This window comes from Mya arenaria, chromosome 9 (assembly GCF_026914265.1).
Source record: "Mya arenaria isolate MELC-2E11 chromosome 9, ASM2691426v1".
In the NCBI taxonomy this organism is placed as follows: domain Eukaryota; kingdom Metazoa; phylum Mollusca; class Bivalvia; order Myida; family Myidae; genus Mya; species Mya arenaria.
In genome coordinates, this window is record NC_069130.1 from 20,044,856 (window position 1) to 20,059,501 (window position 14,646).

The 14,646-nt window shown below is 36.4% G+C and overlaps 1 protein-coding gene across 5 annotated transcripts; it reads right to left on the bottom strand.

Annotated features, from left to right (window-relative positions):
* Nucleotides 1-201: 201 nt before the first annotated feature.
* Nucleotides 202-10,379, bottom strand: LOC128246442 (collagen alpha-2(I) chain-like). Of its 5 annotated transcripts, none has more exons than XM_052964653.1 (5): nucleotides 9,801-10,167; nucleotides 9,096-9,157; nucleotides 2,620-3,206; nucleotides 1,780-1,932; nucleotides 202-1,289 (listed from the first exon to the last, which is right to left on the bottom strand). In XM_052964653.1, exons 3-5 carry the CDS (start codon nucleotides 3,203-3,205, stop codon nucleotides 1,147-1,149), a joined length of 882 nt encoding a protein of 293 aa, XP_052820613.1. In that variant the 5' UTR covers nucleotide 3,206; nucleotides 9,096-9,157; nucleotides 9,801-10,167; the 3' UTR covers nucleotides 202-1,146. The 5 variants fall into 5 exon arrangements, with proteins under 5 accessions (XP_052820613.1, XP_052820611.1, XP_052820614.1 ...); XM_052964651.1 differs by having other exon boundaries at nucleotides 9,092-9,157; nucleotides 9,801-10,152; XM_052964654.1 differs by having other exon boundaries at nucleotides 202-1,280; nucleotides 9,092-9,157; nucleotides 9,801-10,117.
* Nucleotides 10,380-14,646: the final 4,267 nt, after the last annotated feature.

The window sequence follows — 14,646 nt, forward strand, 5'->3', positions numbered from 1 at the left end:
TTGGTTTGCAGATATTTACGCAAAATTACGCTCATCCCTAGACAAAAAATAATAAGTTGTAAAAACGGCAAAAAATATGTGAGAGTGCAGCTTTAATTGGTGATGTGTTAAAACTAATAACGAGAGCATCGCAACACTCCCTGGACATGTACGTCAACCAGGTATGAGTTCAACAGTGCAGGCAATAAATAACGTCAAGCATGTCATTTGGAAGTATTTATTTCACAATTATTAACAAGACTATACACATGAAATGTCAATTAACAAGGAAAAAAAATAACTGATAAAATGACAAGTTTTAATAAATGAGTGTAAGTACATGACAACACACATATGGTCAAACCAATTAATCAGTCTGGCGACAAAAGATGTTTTATTCAGCAATGCCTTGATAATAACGAGTTATTTATTGAAATGCAGTTTCATAAGCTAAATACCAGACATTTACGTTCCAAAACATTACAGTGGTATTTTTTAATTTGTATTTTATCCAATGGAAAGCAGCGTTTTCAAAGCTGCGGTACAGTACTTTTGGTAAGTTATCAGTCATTCGGAGCTCCTCGGACATTTTGTTCGAAAACAACCTCAGATGAATATGGACGGCTTTCAATGTTAATAATCTATCTATAGTCAAACTTAATGACTTAACACTTAGGAATCTTATATATGTTTGAAATAATACCCTTCACTGACAATCTATTCATACTTAGATCTACAAATAGTAGCTAAAACACTACATTTTATTAAAATAGATTTCAAAATTTTACGAACTACTTCTACTAATGTACCATTATACATACGAGGTAGTTTTCGGTAAAAACGGCCGAGGTGTTCCGAATGAGCCATCAGTAAGTCGTACAGGTGAAACAGAAGCTAGGTCAATATTTGAGAAACTGCTTCGACTTTTTTCTTTGATTTGAACTACAGTGACAACATACAGATACACGGACTTCAGAACATACAAGACAATAAATATAGGGTCCCTAGAACCCGTGTATACACGTGTGGTTGTCACTTTCTAAGTTTATTTAAATAAAACGCACACGTTCTGGTATTCTGCATATTTGTGCAAAATATTGTCCAAAAGCCCTATTTCATAGAATTTACTCTTCCCGAATAGTATATACACACAAATTGATGACGTAACTATATTGCGAGCGAGCACTCGCACGTTGACGCGCTAAATGCGGAGCCGGGTCCACATGGTCGCTGGATCCACATTCCAAACACATTCTCTTCGTACCAGCCGGAACCGAGCCCAGATGGTCGGAGGTTACACTCTGGAAAAGCTACAAAAATTGAGATACTGCATTGTTTCATATGTGATTACATAACGAATAATTTCTTTTCAGTTTTGGATACATTCTGGATCGACAGCTTTTGGAATAACTGTACTGTTCTTTGTAATGTAGCCATAATTTTCGCTACAAATGCCGCAGGTATTGAACTCAAAGTGCCTTGTGAAAAGGTCGTGTCAAAGCTTATATTATTATTATTATTATTATTATTATTATTATTATTATTATTATTATTATTATCATTATTATTATTATTATTATTATTATTATTATTATTATTATTATTAAGATGGTCATTAAGAAATACTTAGGCTTTTGTGGGTACACATGACCTTAACTTGAGACTATAGAAGGACTACATCCGTTTTCCATACGGTTGTTTTTCTGGTTCTCAAGTTCCTGGTCCAGATTGTCCGTTAGAGATTCACCCGGCCTGTTCACATACCTATACTCTTTATTTAGTAGAATGTAACCTACTTACTGTCGCGCGGTATATTCACGCAGGAGCAAACAGAACGCAGGAAATATGTCCTTGGTGGGCAGTTGCGTGGTTTAGGATCTCCCACAGCATCACGCTGGATGAACATTGTATCGGTATCCGGGTGAATCTCTAACGGACAGTCTGGATCAGGAACTAAACAAAAACAATAATTATTTAAAAAATCATTTTCGGTTGAATTAATTGCCAATTTGTTTTTATGTAATTTTTGCTCAGTGTCAATGGACAGTTTCGTCTACAAAAACACAATGGAGAACCCATGTGACTTATTGGTAAAGTTCAAGGCAAAAATGTTAAAAAAATGTCTCGATTCAGGTAGGTTTTTTTAAAGATAACTTTCTTAATTTTGGGATAATTTTTAAGAGCACTTTCCACGGTTATAGACAACTTTCTCTAAAATCCTTAACTTTTTTTCTGAAATTCTTGACCAACTGATTTCTGGGAAGTGGAAATTTCGGCTCTGTACACGGCTCCTGACACATATATTACTAAAAGTTGTGTTAGCCGTAAGTTATCCATACGATAATCATATTTTCATTAAGTTTTATGCATTTTGTAGGTATCAGAGGCCATGGTTTTATTTCAACTAGTTATTTCAAGGGGGAAATGAGCAAAAAAACAAAATTGATAAAGTGCACGGACGTTTTGGAATAAAGGATGAAAAACGTCCGTGTACTTTACCAAGACACAATGCAAACAGTATGAAAGGTGTTTTGATGCAGGGACATATATATTTAACATAAATGGGAGATCCAGATGCCTTTGTTTAGTTATCTTTATGATCAATGGAGTTATATATTGTTTGTAAAGTCGTCCACGTACTCTGATCAGGAAAGAGCATGTTTGTTGCTCCGAACATGCTTGTTGAACCCAGCCCGCTTGACGGACCGACCTTTGATTCAATGAGGTTACTTGGTGAACCGAGCCCAGTTGATTGACTGAGCCCACTAGACGGACCAAGTCTGCTTGTTGCACCTAGCCCGTTTGACAAACCGAACCTACTCGACGGATCAAGTCCACTTGACGGACCGAGCCCACTTGTTGAACCAAGCCCAGCTGACGAGTCGAGCCCGCTTGACGGACCGATACGGCTGTTTGAACCTAGCCTGCTTGACGGACCGACTCCACTGGACGATCCAACTCCACTGGACCGACCAACTCCACTTGGCAGACCGACTCCACCGAAAGGACCGACACTTTTTGACGGACCTATCCCACTTGACGGCCCGGGTCCGCTTATCGGACCGAGCCCACTTTTCGGACCGAGCCCGCTTGCGAGCCTGTTTGTTGGGTCAAGGTTACGAGCCATTACGATCATGTTTTCATAGGGGAACTGTTGATTCTGACCAAGGCACACACAGGCTACAGCCAGGAGGAATACGGGGATGCTTGATGCACGTGGAGACATACTGAAAACATACAAAATAGGATTGTTCTTTGAGATGCTTTTTGGGCTACGGCCATTTTGCTTGGCTCAAGGTGAGGTCAGAATTTAAACGTATGACCTTTGAATACCACAAGACTTACAATTATGGTTATCTTGAATTAGCACAGTACTTCTGACCTTCACATTTAGCCAAGTACCTGTGGCTCCAGCTCAAACTGATATAACACGAACATGCTATGTACCAAACAACATGCCGAAACAACCATGTGTTTGCCATTGGGACAGCCACCCACAGAAGTGCATGTATTTATTTATTTATCTACTTACGTGTTTTTCTATACTTTACATTGTAGGTAATACTGTTAGTTGCGACGTGGGAGCGGACGACTGACCGTAGACCAGACATTAACTATATTATTTCTGAAACAAACGCACAATATCTGTCCAGAATCGATACGGTATGAGGACGGTTTTAGACATTTATGACGGTTTTAGCGCCGGCTAAGTGGTGTCTTCGCGCCTAAGGTGCGACCACAAATTATCTATTAGTCAATGAAAAAAAACGTGTTACCATGTGTCATTTATTTACTGTTCGTCACTCGATTAGCTATTTATAGTTTTGTTTACTCTGTTTTTTCGGTGTTTGCATTTTGGTGTAGGCCAATGATAATCGAGTATTGTTCAACAATTCTGTACATGCATTTTACTTATGAAAAGACAGCTTCAGTATTTCAAGCATACTTTAGTCCATCAAGGCTTACGTGTTAAAGCTGCACTCCCACATGTTAACTGTTTTTTTTGACAGCTTTTATATTTTTTGTCATGGAATGAGCAATATTTTGCGTAAATATCTGCAAACTAGTGATAAAAGACTGCGGACAAAAGATCAGATCGCAGGTTTTCATATTTCCTTTCGAAAATTAATGTTTTATGGCTAAAAGCGTTACTAACGGTTTTAAGAAAAATGCATAAAACATTTTTTGAACTTAAATATAAATATCTGCGATCTAATTTTTGTCAGCAGTCTGATATGACTGGTCTGCATGTATTTTCGCACACATTGGCTCCTTCAAATACATTTTTTTTTAAAGTTGTCAAAACGTTCAATATGTGAGAGTGCAGTTTTAAACTAGTGCCAGCAGCCCCAAAATGATTCATAAAGTGTTTTTCAGTTAGAATTTGTCTGAAGTAAAAGGTAGCATATACTTGATGTTTACATTTTTGTGAGGGCCAATGACAAACGAGGACTTTTCAATTTTTCTGTTGATTGATTCTAACTTTTTAAGTAGATCAATTCTGACGAATGCACCATAAAAAGACTTATCGTATATATTTATGTCAGTCTGTTTCCCACGTAGTAAACTAGTGCCAGTAGTTAAAGGTAGCATACTTGTTTATATTTGTGTGTGAGCAAATAACTATCGAGGATTCATCAAATTACTGTTGAATATTTTTACAAAGATATATTCTAACGAATGCTACAACAACTACCAATTAAAGATGCACTCTTATTCCCGAATAAGATTTATCACAATTAAAAATAGTTTTAAAATATCATTAAAGGGTGAAGAAAAGTCGAAAACAATGTTTCTTATAAAGGACACCGAGTTTATTTTAAAAGAAATGTGCTGAAAACACGGTATTTTACCTTATAATACGATAGTAAATCACAGTAAATCTTTAAGCATTCGCCAATCATTTAATATTTTTGCGTTTTCAGCTTTTAAATACACGGTTACAATCTTGATATAAGTAATTAATAATTTCCATAAATGCATTATTTACTGATTAGTTAAAGGTTTATCACTCAAAATGTATATTTGTTATACATATGTATTTATTGATTTTGAATAAGAGTTGCACTTTAAGTTATTGTCCAATTTTGGCAATCCACATAAAAAAAATACGGGCTACGCCTGTCTCGGCCTGTCTCGGTTATATTGTATATTGCCAAAATCGAAAACTCAAATATAAATTCAGAAGATACGATTCAACAAAGATATTTGGTTGTGAACATTAAAGCGAATAAACTGTGATCTGTTCTGTTCTGTTCTTTATTGTAGCATAAAGGTATGTTTGGTAAGAGCGGCAGTATGTAAACTTCCAGTTGTTGTGCTCGCTCCGTGTTCAAAGTTTATTGCGATATCACCAGCAAAATTTCCTCCATACATTTAAGTCATAGCTTTCAAATTTTGAGACTGAAAACGAAATGATATATTGGCGTGTTTACGAAATTTGTCTTCTAAACGGAAACTAGTCTAATCGTTAAAATGTGCATGAATTACCTTAAAACAGTTCAAGAAAATATTGTTGTTCGTGCCTGACATTTTTAATAATAAATGACCCGACACTTTCGTACGCGCGAAGCTGTTATTAACTAATAAATTGTTGTAATGTTACATTTATCATTTTTAATAAACGTTTAAAGTTACTCTTAGGACTTAAATCATGGTTCAAATAACTTCATATCTATTCAAAATCGGTCTCAAGTTCTGTATTTCCATCATGTGTGTGTGGTTTTCGCCCCATAAATGGTTAAACAAGCTAGTTATTACCTATAATACTCAATTATGGTGCTTTCCAACTATATGCATGTTGATTGTCAAGAAATTGCTGTGAAATGTTATAAACAGTTTTATAGAATATATACATTATATATGATAAATATTTAATAAAATAACAAAATGAATATCGAATAGGGGAATTTTGCCCGCCTTTGGGTTAGTACCCGAAACAAACGGGAGGGGACAAGGATAAAGAGTGGAACAAAGAAAGGGGATTAATTATGATACAAATTGCTACGATTGTTGTAATATAAAGCATAAGTATAAAAAGTTTTACAGATTACAATGGCAGATGCTGTTAAAAGGGACAAGAATAAGTTGTGTCACAAAGCCCAGGATAATGGATGTCACAAGGGGCCAGGATAATGGATGTCACCAAGGACTAGTATATTGAATGTCACAAAGGACCAAGATATTTAATATCACAAAGGACCAGGATAATGAATGTCAAAAATGACCAGGATAATGAATGTCACAAAGGACCAGGATAATGAATGTCATAAAGGACCAAGATAGTGAATGTCACAAAGGACCAGGATAATGAATGTCACAAAGGACCAAGACAATTAATGTCACAAAGGACCAGGATAATGGATGTCAAAAGAACCAGGATAATGAATGTCACAAAGGACCAAGATAATGAATGTCACAAAGGACCAAGATAAAGAATGTCACAAAGGACCGGGGTATTGAATGTCACAAAGGACCAGGATAATGTGGGTCACAAAGGACCAGAATAATGAATACCACAAAGGACCAGGATAATGAATGTGACAGAGTACCAAGATAATGAATTTCACAAAGGACCAGGATAATGATCATAATGAATGTCATAAAGGACCAGGGTATTGAATGTCACAAGGGACCAGGAAAATGGATGTCACAAAATACCAGGATAATGAATGTCACAAAGGACCAAGATAATGAATGTCACAAAGGACCAAGATAATGGATGTCACAAAGGACCAGGATAATGAATGTGACAAAGGACCAAGATAATGAATTTCACAAAGGACCAGGATAATGATGATAATGAATGTCATAAAGGACCAGGGTATTGAATGTCACAAAGGAACAGGTTATTAAATGTCACAAGGGACCAGGATAATGAATGTCACAAAAGACCAGGATAATGAATTTGACAAAGGACCAAGATAATGAATGTCACAAAGGACCAGGATAATGATGATAATGAATGTCACAAAGGACCAGGGTATTGAATGTCACATGGGACCAGGATAATGAATGTCACAAAAGACCAGGATAATGAATGTCACAAAGGACCAAGATAATGAATGTCACAAAGGACCAAGAAAATGGATGTCACAAAGGACCAAGATAATGAATGTGACAAAGGACCAAGATAATGAATTTCACAAAGGACCAGGATAATGATGATAATGAATGTCACAAAGGACCAGGATAATGAATGTCACAAAGGACCAGAATAATGAATGTCATAAAGGACCAAGATAATGAATGTCACAAAGGACTAGGATAATGAATGTCGCAAAGGACCAGGATAATGAATGTGACAAAGGACCAAGATAATAAATGTCACAAAGAACCAGGATAATGGATGTCACAATGTACCGGAATAATGACTGTCACCAAGGACTAGTATATTGAATGTCACAAAGGACCAAGATATTGAATCTCACAAAGGACCAGGATAATGAATGTGACAAAGGACCAGGAAAATGAATGTCACAAAGGACCAGGATAATGAATGTGACAAAGGATCAAGATAATGAATGTGACAAAGGACCAAGTTAATGAATGTCACAAAGGACCAGGATAATGATGATAATGAATGTCACAAAGGACCAAGGTATTGAATGTCACAAAGGACCAAGTTAATGAATGTCACAAAGGACCAGGATAATGAATGTGAAAAAGGACCAAGATAATGAATGTCACAAAAGACCAGGATAATGGATGTCACATGGGACCAGGATAATGGATCCCACAAAGCACCAGGGTAATGGATGTTACAAGGAATTAGGATGATGGATGCCACAAAGGACCAGGATAATGATTTTCACAAGGGACCAGGATAATGGATGTCACAAGGGACCAGGATAATGGATGTCACAAAGGACCAGGATAATGATTTTCACAAGGGACCAGGATAATGGATGTCACAAGGGACCAGGATAATGGATGTCACATGGGACCAGGATAATGGATCCCACAAAGCACCAGGGTAATGGATGTTACAAGGGATTAGGATGATGGTTGCCACAAAGGACCAGGATAATGGTTTTCACAAGGGACCAGTATAATGGATGCCACAAGGGACCAGGATAATGGCTGTCACAAGGGACCAGGATAATGGCTGTCACAAGGGACCAGGATAATGGATGTCACAAGGGACCAGGATAATGGCTGTCACAAAGGACCAGGATAATGGATGCCACAAGGGACCAGGATAATGGCTGTCACAAGGGACCAGGATAATGGCTGTCACAAGGGACCAGGATAATGGATGTCACAAGGGACCGGGATAATGGATGTTACAAGGGACCAGGATTAAATGTGTTACAAAGGACCAGGATAATGGATGTCACCAAGGTCAATGGTAATAGATGCCACAATGGACCGGGATTATGGATGTTACAAAAGACCAGGAAAATGGATGTCACAAAGAAATGAATGTCACAAAGGACCAGGATAATAAATGTTACAAAGGACCAGGATAATGGATGTTATAAAGGTCCACGATAATGGATGTCACAAAGGACCAGGATAATTGATGCCACAAAGGACCACGATAATGAATGTCACAAGGGACCAGGGTAATGGATGTCACAAAGGACCACGATAATGGATACCACAAAGGACCACGATAATGAATGTCACAAAGAATCAGGGTAATGGACGTCATACAGGACCAGGATAAAAGGTATTACAAAGGACATGATTACAGGGTTTTTCATCGGACAATGATAACGGGTGTTACAAAGGACAATGATAAAAAGAGTTAGATAACGTTTCAAATGACAAGGATAGATAGTGTTACAAAAGACAAGGATAGATAGTGTAACAAAAGACAAGGATAGGACCATTCCAAATGTATTGATTTATGGCTTACTAACGGTTAAGAAGAATGCATAAAACATCAATTTTTGAGCGGAAATATGAAAATCTGCGATCTGAGCTTTTTTCACCAGTCTTTTAGCACTTGTTTGCAGATATTTACGTAAACATTTGCTCGTTCCAAGACAGAAAATAAAAATGTTGTCAAAACGTTCAATCTGTGAGAGTGCAGCTTTAAGCAGCGTTATGTCTACGACATGTTAACGAAACGGGTCTCTGACGTAATTTGTTAAAATGTACTTACTTACTTTGTTCCGTTCTTGCCACTTGCGAAAGGAATGAGTTTAATCCAGCTTCAGCTTCTGTTTTTCTTAAAGAAGCGATATAAATATAATAATAATATCTCCGTAAAAGATTATTTCACGCATAATTATTGCCTATTGTAACTCTCCTACGTAACTCAAACGTAACTTTCAACTTATTTGCTGATAATTAAATAAAAGTGTATATCTCCAACGAACAGCGAAGCAATTAGAGAATCCGTACGCTCAATAGTCTTAAACACGATTGTTTCATTATGAGGCTTTCTTTGAAGCTGCACTCTCACAGGTCGAACGTTTTGACAACTTTTTTTATTTTTTTGTCTTGGAACGAGCCAATTTTTGTGAAAATCCACGAAAACGAGTTATATTAGACTGCTGACAAAAACTAGGTCGCATATGTTTATGTTTAAGTTTAAAAAGTGATGTTTTATGCATTTTTCTTAAACCGTTCGTAAAACATTAATTTTTGAACAGAAATATGAAAATCTGCGACCTGATCTTTTGTCAGCAGTCTTATATCACTTGTTTGCATATATCTACGCAAAAATTTGCTCATTCCAAGACAAAAAATTAAAAAGTTGTCAAAACGGTAAATCTGTGAGAGTGCAGCTTTAAATACAAATTCATACAGTATTTAAAAAATGCTACAGATCATATAAAAGAAAAAAAACATTTTCTTATAATAAATACCTGATATTTGTAACTCAAGTTGTTTTAATTCCAGAACTGATTTATAAATAAATACAAATGTTTCAACAGTTCCTACGAATTAATTCACATAACTGGCATACGGATGTATGACGACCCTTACGTATGGCGAAACAATATCATAAACCTGACAGCACGAACTAATGAATGAAGACATTACGAGTGGTTTTATATTGGCGAGTTGCGTCCGACATCTACCTAACCATTATTTAATGGTGAAAGTACGCAAATTTTGTCATGTATATCATTCTGCACTTCGGACATATTTTCTGATGAATAATTAAGTATAAATAATACTTGTTAATATGACGAACGAATGATGTATTTTTGGTGTAATTTTTAGTAGTCGTGTTCCACAGAAAAAAACACCTACAATTAAGATGCTGTTTTATTTTCGGTTCAAATGTATGAGTTTTTACTGCAAAACCAAGGTCCCAATTGTTCATCATAACAATACACAATAGTCTTCATTTTGCAGCTTTCAATCCATGCTGTAATTAATCACAAATGTCAGAACTTCATTTCAAGATAAATGCGTAATATTCACTTCAGGCATACACTGCACGTCAGACCATTTTCTGTTGAAATGTTTGGTGGAAAAAATAATAATTGTATCAGATACAAAACTATACATAGCCGACATCGAACTGCTTACACATGGCCTTTAATTTATTAACCACCAAATCAATTTTCTATATACCAAATTGCATAAAAGAGATTTTCTAAATGTTTATGAAAAATAAAATAGTTGAACGTAGCCACTATTCCTTTTCATTAAAATTCAACTGATCCGGCGTGAGCTTAAACTGCGGCGGAATTGCAATCAGGTTACATACCACCAAATAACTCTCATATAAACCAAGTTTAGCAGATTTCTAAATTTTCAATAAAAAAATATAGTTAAATGTAGCCACGTTGTATACGATATAGTGCCACCGATCTGGCGTAGGCGTAAACTGCGGTGAAAATGTAAGCAAAAAAGAAGACCAACTAAATCCAGCATCTTAAACAAGTGCTTTTACATTTGCAAACCCTATAAAGATGGAAAATAGCCCATGTTTCGATACGGTATAACCATTATATGACGAAGTGCTCTGTGTTAGAAAATAGGGGAACATGCAGAAATTTAACTTCCGGGTTTTTCTTATCATTCATGTGACCTTGAACTTGAGCTGATATGATCAAGGGCGGTGTAGTGTTGAGGTATCTCAACATATGTAGACGTTTAAGAGATACTGGGCAAAACTGGAACATTGCGTGCAACCTTAAAGGGACACTATATTGGTAAACGCAAAATATTGTTCTGTTTTTAATTTAGATGCTTTTTTTATTTAATTGTAACGATCACAACAAAAAATGCATATGATTTGTGTACAGATAGAAACATATTATAAGCGATATTTTGGCGCTTATTTTTACTGGAGAGTTTGTGGCCACGTAGCTATTAATTAAAAAAAAACACGTTAACTACGACTTATACTTCTTTACTGAAGACAACCTATATGCTTTTGCAAATTAGTTAAACATAACAATCCTTTTGATTTAAAAAAAATCGCATCAACCAATAGTGTGCCAATTAAACCTTGGAGTATTAAAAAATGCGATTAACGCACTGTTTGTCCGTGAATAATTGTTGTATTTACATTTATATGTTAAAAAAAAATAATATTCGATGACTTGAAAATAAAAATCAATAATCATACGTGTATTATCTGTTAAGCATTTTTATCGGTTTCGCCGAAACAAATGTTCTGCTTTATAAATAACATTCGACTGATACACATTCGCTTTACAATTATTTTAATAAAAGTTGAAAAGTTCAACCTGTAGCAATCTGCTATCCGGACCACAGTTACTTGTATATTTGGACTGCATTCTTTGGCCAGTCGAGCGATTGGTCCCTAGGGTGATCTCTTCGACTGAGAATCATAAAAAATGTGTTTTAGTACTCTATGATACACATAATAAACAAATAATCAAATTGTTGTCGTTTATTTTTACATATTTAATATTTTACAATTTCATACAATCTTTATCATTCACAAGTTATGAAGTTTAGCAGATTTCGGTTTGAGACATATGTGTGCAAACGAGTTCAGATCTACAAGAATTTTTCGATAAAACAACTGTATACGTCGCATGCATGTTCAGAAGGAAGTTATCTCCAATGTGCAATCGCTCAACAAGCACAAACTAGTAGCGTTTTCGCAATTTTCTTTGACAACTCTGCCAAGAACACTTTTTTTAACGACTCACAAATCTTCGCCAGTAATTTTGACCGGCCGAACCCGGCATGCGCTTTTCAACTTTACGCGCGAATGGGAACCGGGGTAATGTTTACCTCATGACTGGTACCCGTCCGCGCGTATACACAGCCTCTAATCGCCAGCTCCACCACTTTACGGTGGTGCAAAGAAAAAGACCTGTCGACACTTCCGTGGTGGAGCTGTGCCCTATGTTTACATGAACAAACGTGAGTATGGTTTATATTTTATTTGATAATTTCATTTAACGGACATATTTCGAAAATCGGAGAATGTGGTACCGTGTAAGAACACTTCTACTTTAGGTTGGTTACTATTTCGTTTCAATATTGAGCAAACTGTGGTGCCAGGAGTTTTTCTCCCGAATCGGACTTGTGCATATTTTGAGATCTGATTGCATAGCAAGTACATTTCGGTGCTTACACACCCCGTAAGAACATTCTCACGCATGCAAACATAACTGTTATGTATAGTACCTATGCCAGAACACAACAAAACTGATAAGCACTTCTTAAAAAGGAAAAATGCACATTTTTATAAAAGTGGTGGCGCTGATGCCCAAGTGGTGGCGCTGTCGAGTAGCTATCGCGTATGTTTTGCGCTTGAACTAATATTAAAAAGTGAACGCTTTTGGAATGAATACAAAGGTTGCTATGTTTATCATTCATTGTTATGCTGGTTATGCATACTACTTGCGGAAACAAAACTCTACGCGAACTACCTTAACCTTAATAAAACCTATTTGGAAAACAAACGGCTAGGTGCTGTTAATATTACCAAGTATCTATCGTGTGTGTCCGGTACGGATAGAAAAAGCCGACCCGAGTGCACGCGCGTAAGCCGGTAACAAGGTTTGCAGAGGGAGGGATTTTTCGATCCGGACCGGAAAAGTATGATTGATATGTTTTTCTTGCATATCTAAAATTATCAATTTGTGGAAAATTTGACGTAGAAAACGCACTTTTATACATTTCACCAAAATGCGCGTGCTACGTTGTTTACTAACGTCATAAAGCGCAGTAATTTCAAATTATTATTGATGTCAATTAGTAACCTTTACAGTAAATCGAGTTTTTACGATTATTTATTATCTATTTTAAAGCTGCACTCTCAGAGATATACCGTTTTTACACCTTTTTTTATTTTTTGTCTTGGAAAGAGCAAATTTTTGCGTAAATATTTGCAAACCAATGATAAAAAATTGCTGGCAAAAGATCAGATCGCAGATTTTCATATTTCCGTTCGAAAATTAAGGTTTTAAGGCTTTAACCGTTACAAGCGGTTTAAGAAAAATGCATGAAACATCAATTTTTGGACTTAAATATAAAAATCTGAAATCTGTTTTTTGTCAGCAGTTTTATGTAACTGGTTTCCATGCATCTTCGCATTAATTGGCTCGCTCCAAGACAAAAAATAAAATGTTGTCAAAACGTTCAATCTGTGAGAGTGCAGCTTTAATTATTGCACACTTATATATTTGATTGCGCTTTATTGAAATGAAATAATATTCTTTTCATAAACCATACAATAAAAAAATAAGAAGTAGCACGTTGTTGCGCGTTACTCATCTTACATGGTGGTGTAAGATGCGTTTTTCCAGCACTGGTAAATTGACCGGGAGCACACGTCCGGTATGCAAGAACCGGACACACATGATAGATACTTATAGTTCTATGGTAATATTAACAGCACCTAGCCGTTTGTTTTCGATATAGGTTTCATTAAGGTTAAGGTAGTTCGCGTAGAGTTTTGTTTCCGCAAGTAGTATGCATAACCAGCATAACAATGATTGATAAACATAGCAACCTTTGTATTCATTCAAAAAGCATGAACTTTTTATATTACTTCAAGCGCAAAACATACTTGATTACGGAGTCGATAGCGCCACCACTACTCGACAGCGCCACCACTAGGGCAACAGCGCCACCACTTTTATAAAAATGTGCATTTCTTCTTTTTAAGAAGTGCTTATCAGTTTTGTTGTGTTCTGGCATAGGTACTATACATAACAGTTATGTTTGCATGCGTGAGAATGTTCTTACGGGGTGTGTAAGCACCGAAATGTACTTGCTATGCAATCAGATCTCAAAATATGCACAAGTCCGATTCGGGAGAAAAACTCCTGGCACCACAGTTTGCTCAATATTGAAACGAAATAGTAACCAACCTAAAGTAGAAGTGTTCTTACACGGTACCACATTCTCCGATTTTCGAAATATGTCCGTTAAATGAAATTATCAAATAAAATATAAACCATACTCACGTTTGTTCATGTAAACATAGGGCACAGCTCCACCACGGAAGTGTCGACAGGTCTTTTTCTTTGCACCACCGTAAAGTGGTGGAGCTGGCGTTTAGAGGCCGTGGTATAGCCAAAAAGCGCATGCCGGGTTCGGATCTTGTGCATACTCAAAAGTATTGGCGAAGATTTGTGAGTCGGTATATAAACAGTATTCTTGGCAGTGTTATTAAAGAAAATAGAGAACACGCGTCTAGTTTGTGCTTGTTGAGCGATTGCACCTTGGAGATAACTCCCTTCTGAACATGCATGCGACGTATACAGT

What these genes read in the sequence shown, in the direction of transcription:
- LOC128246442 (XM_052964653.1), bottom strand. Translation starts at nt 3,205, where the DNA reads ATGTCTCCACGTGCATCAAGCATCCCCGTATTCCTCCTGGCTGTAGCC. An exon ending in CATGCTCTTTCCTGATCAGA is followed by an intron (nt 1,933 to 2,619) that starts GTACGTGGACGA and finishes GTTTTTGTTTAG; the next exon opens with TTCCTGATCCAGACTGTCCG. An exon ending in CGTGAATATACCGCGCGACA is followed by an intron (nt 1,290 to 1,779) that starts GTAAGTAGGTTA and finishes CAATTTTTGTAG; the next exon opens with CTTTTCCAGAGTGTAACCTC.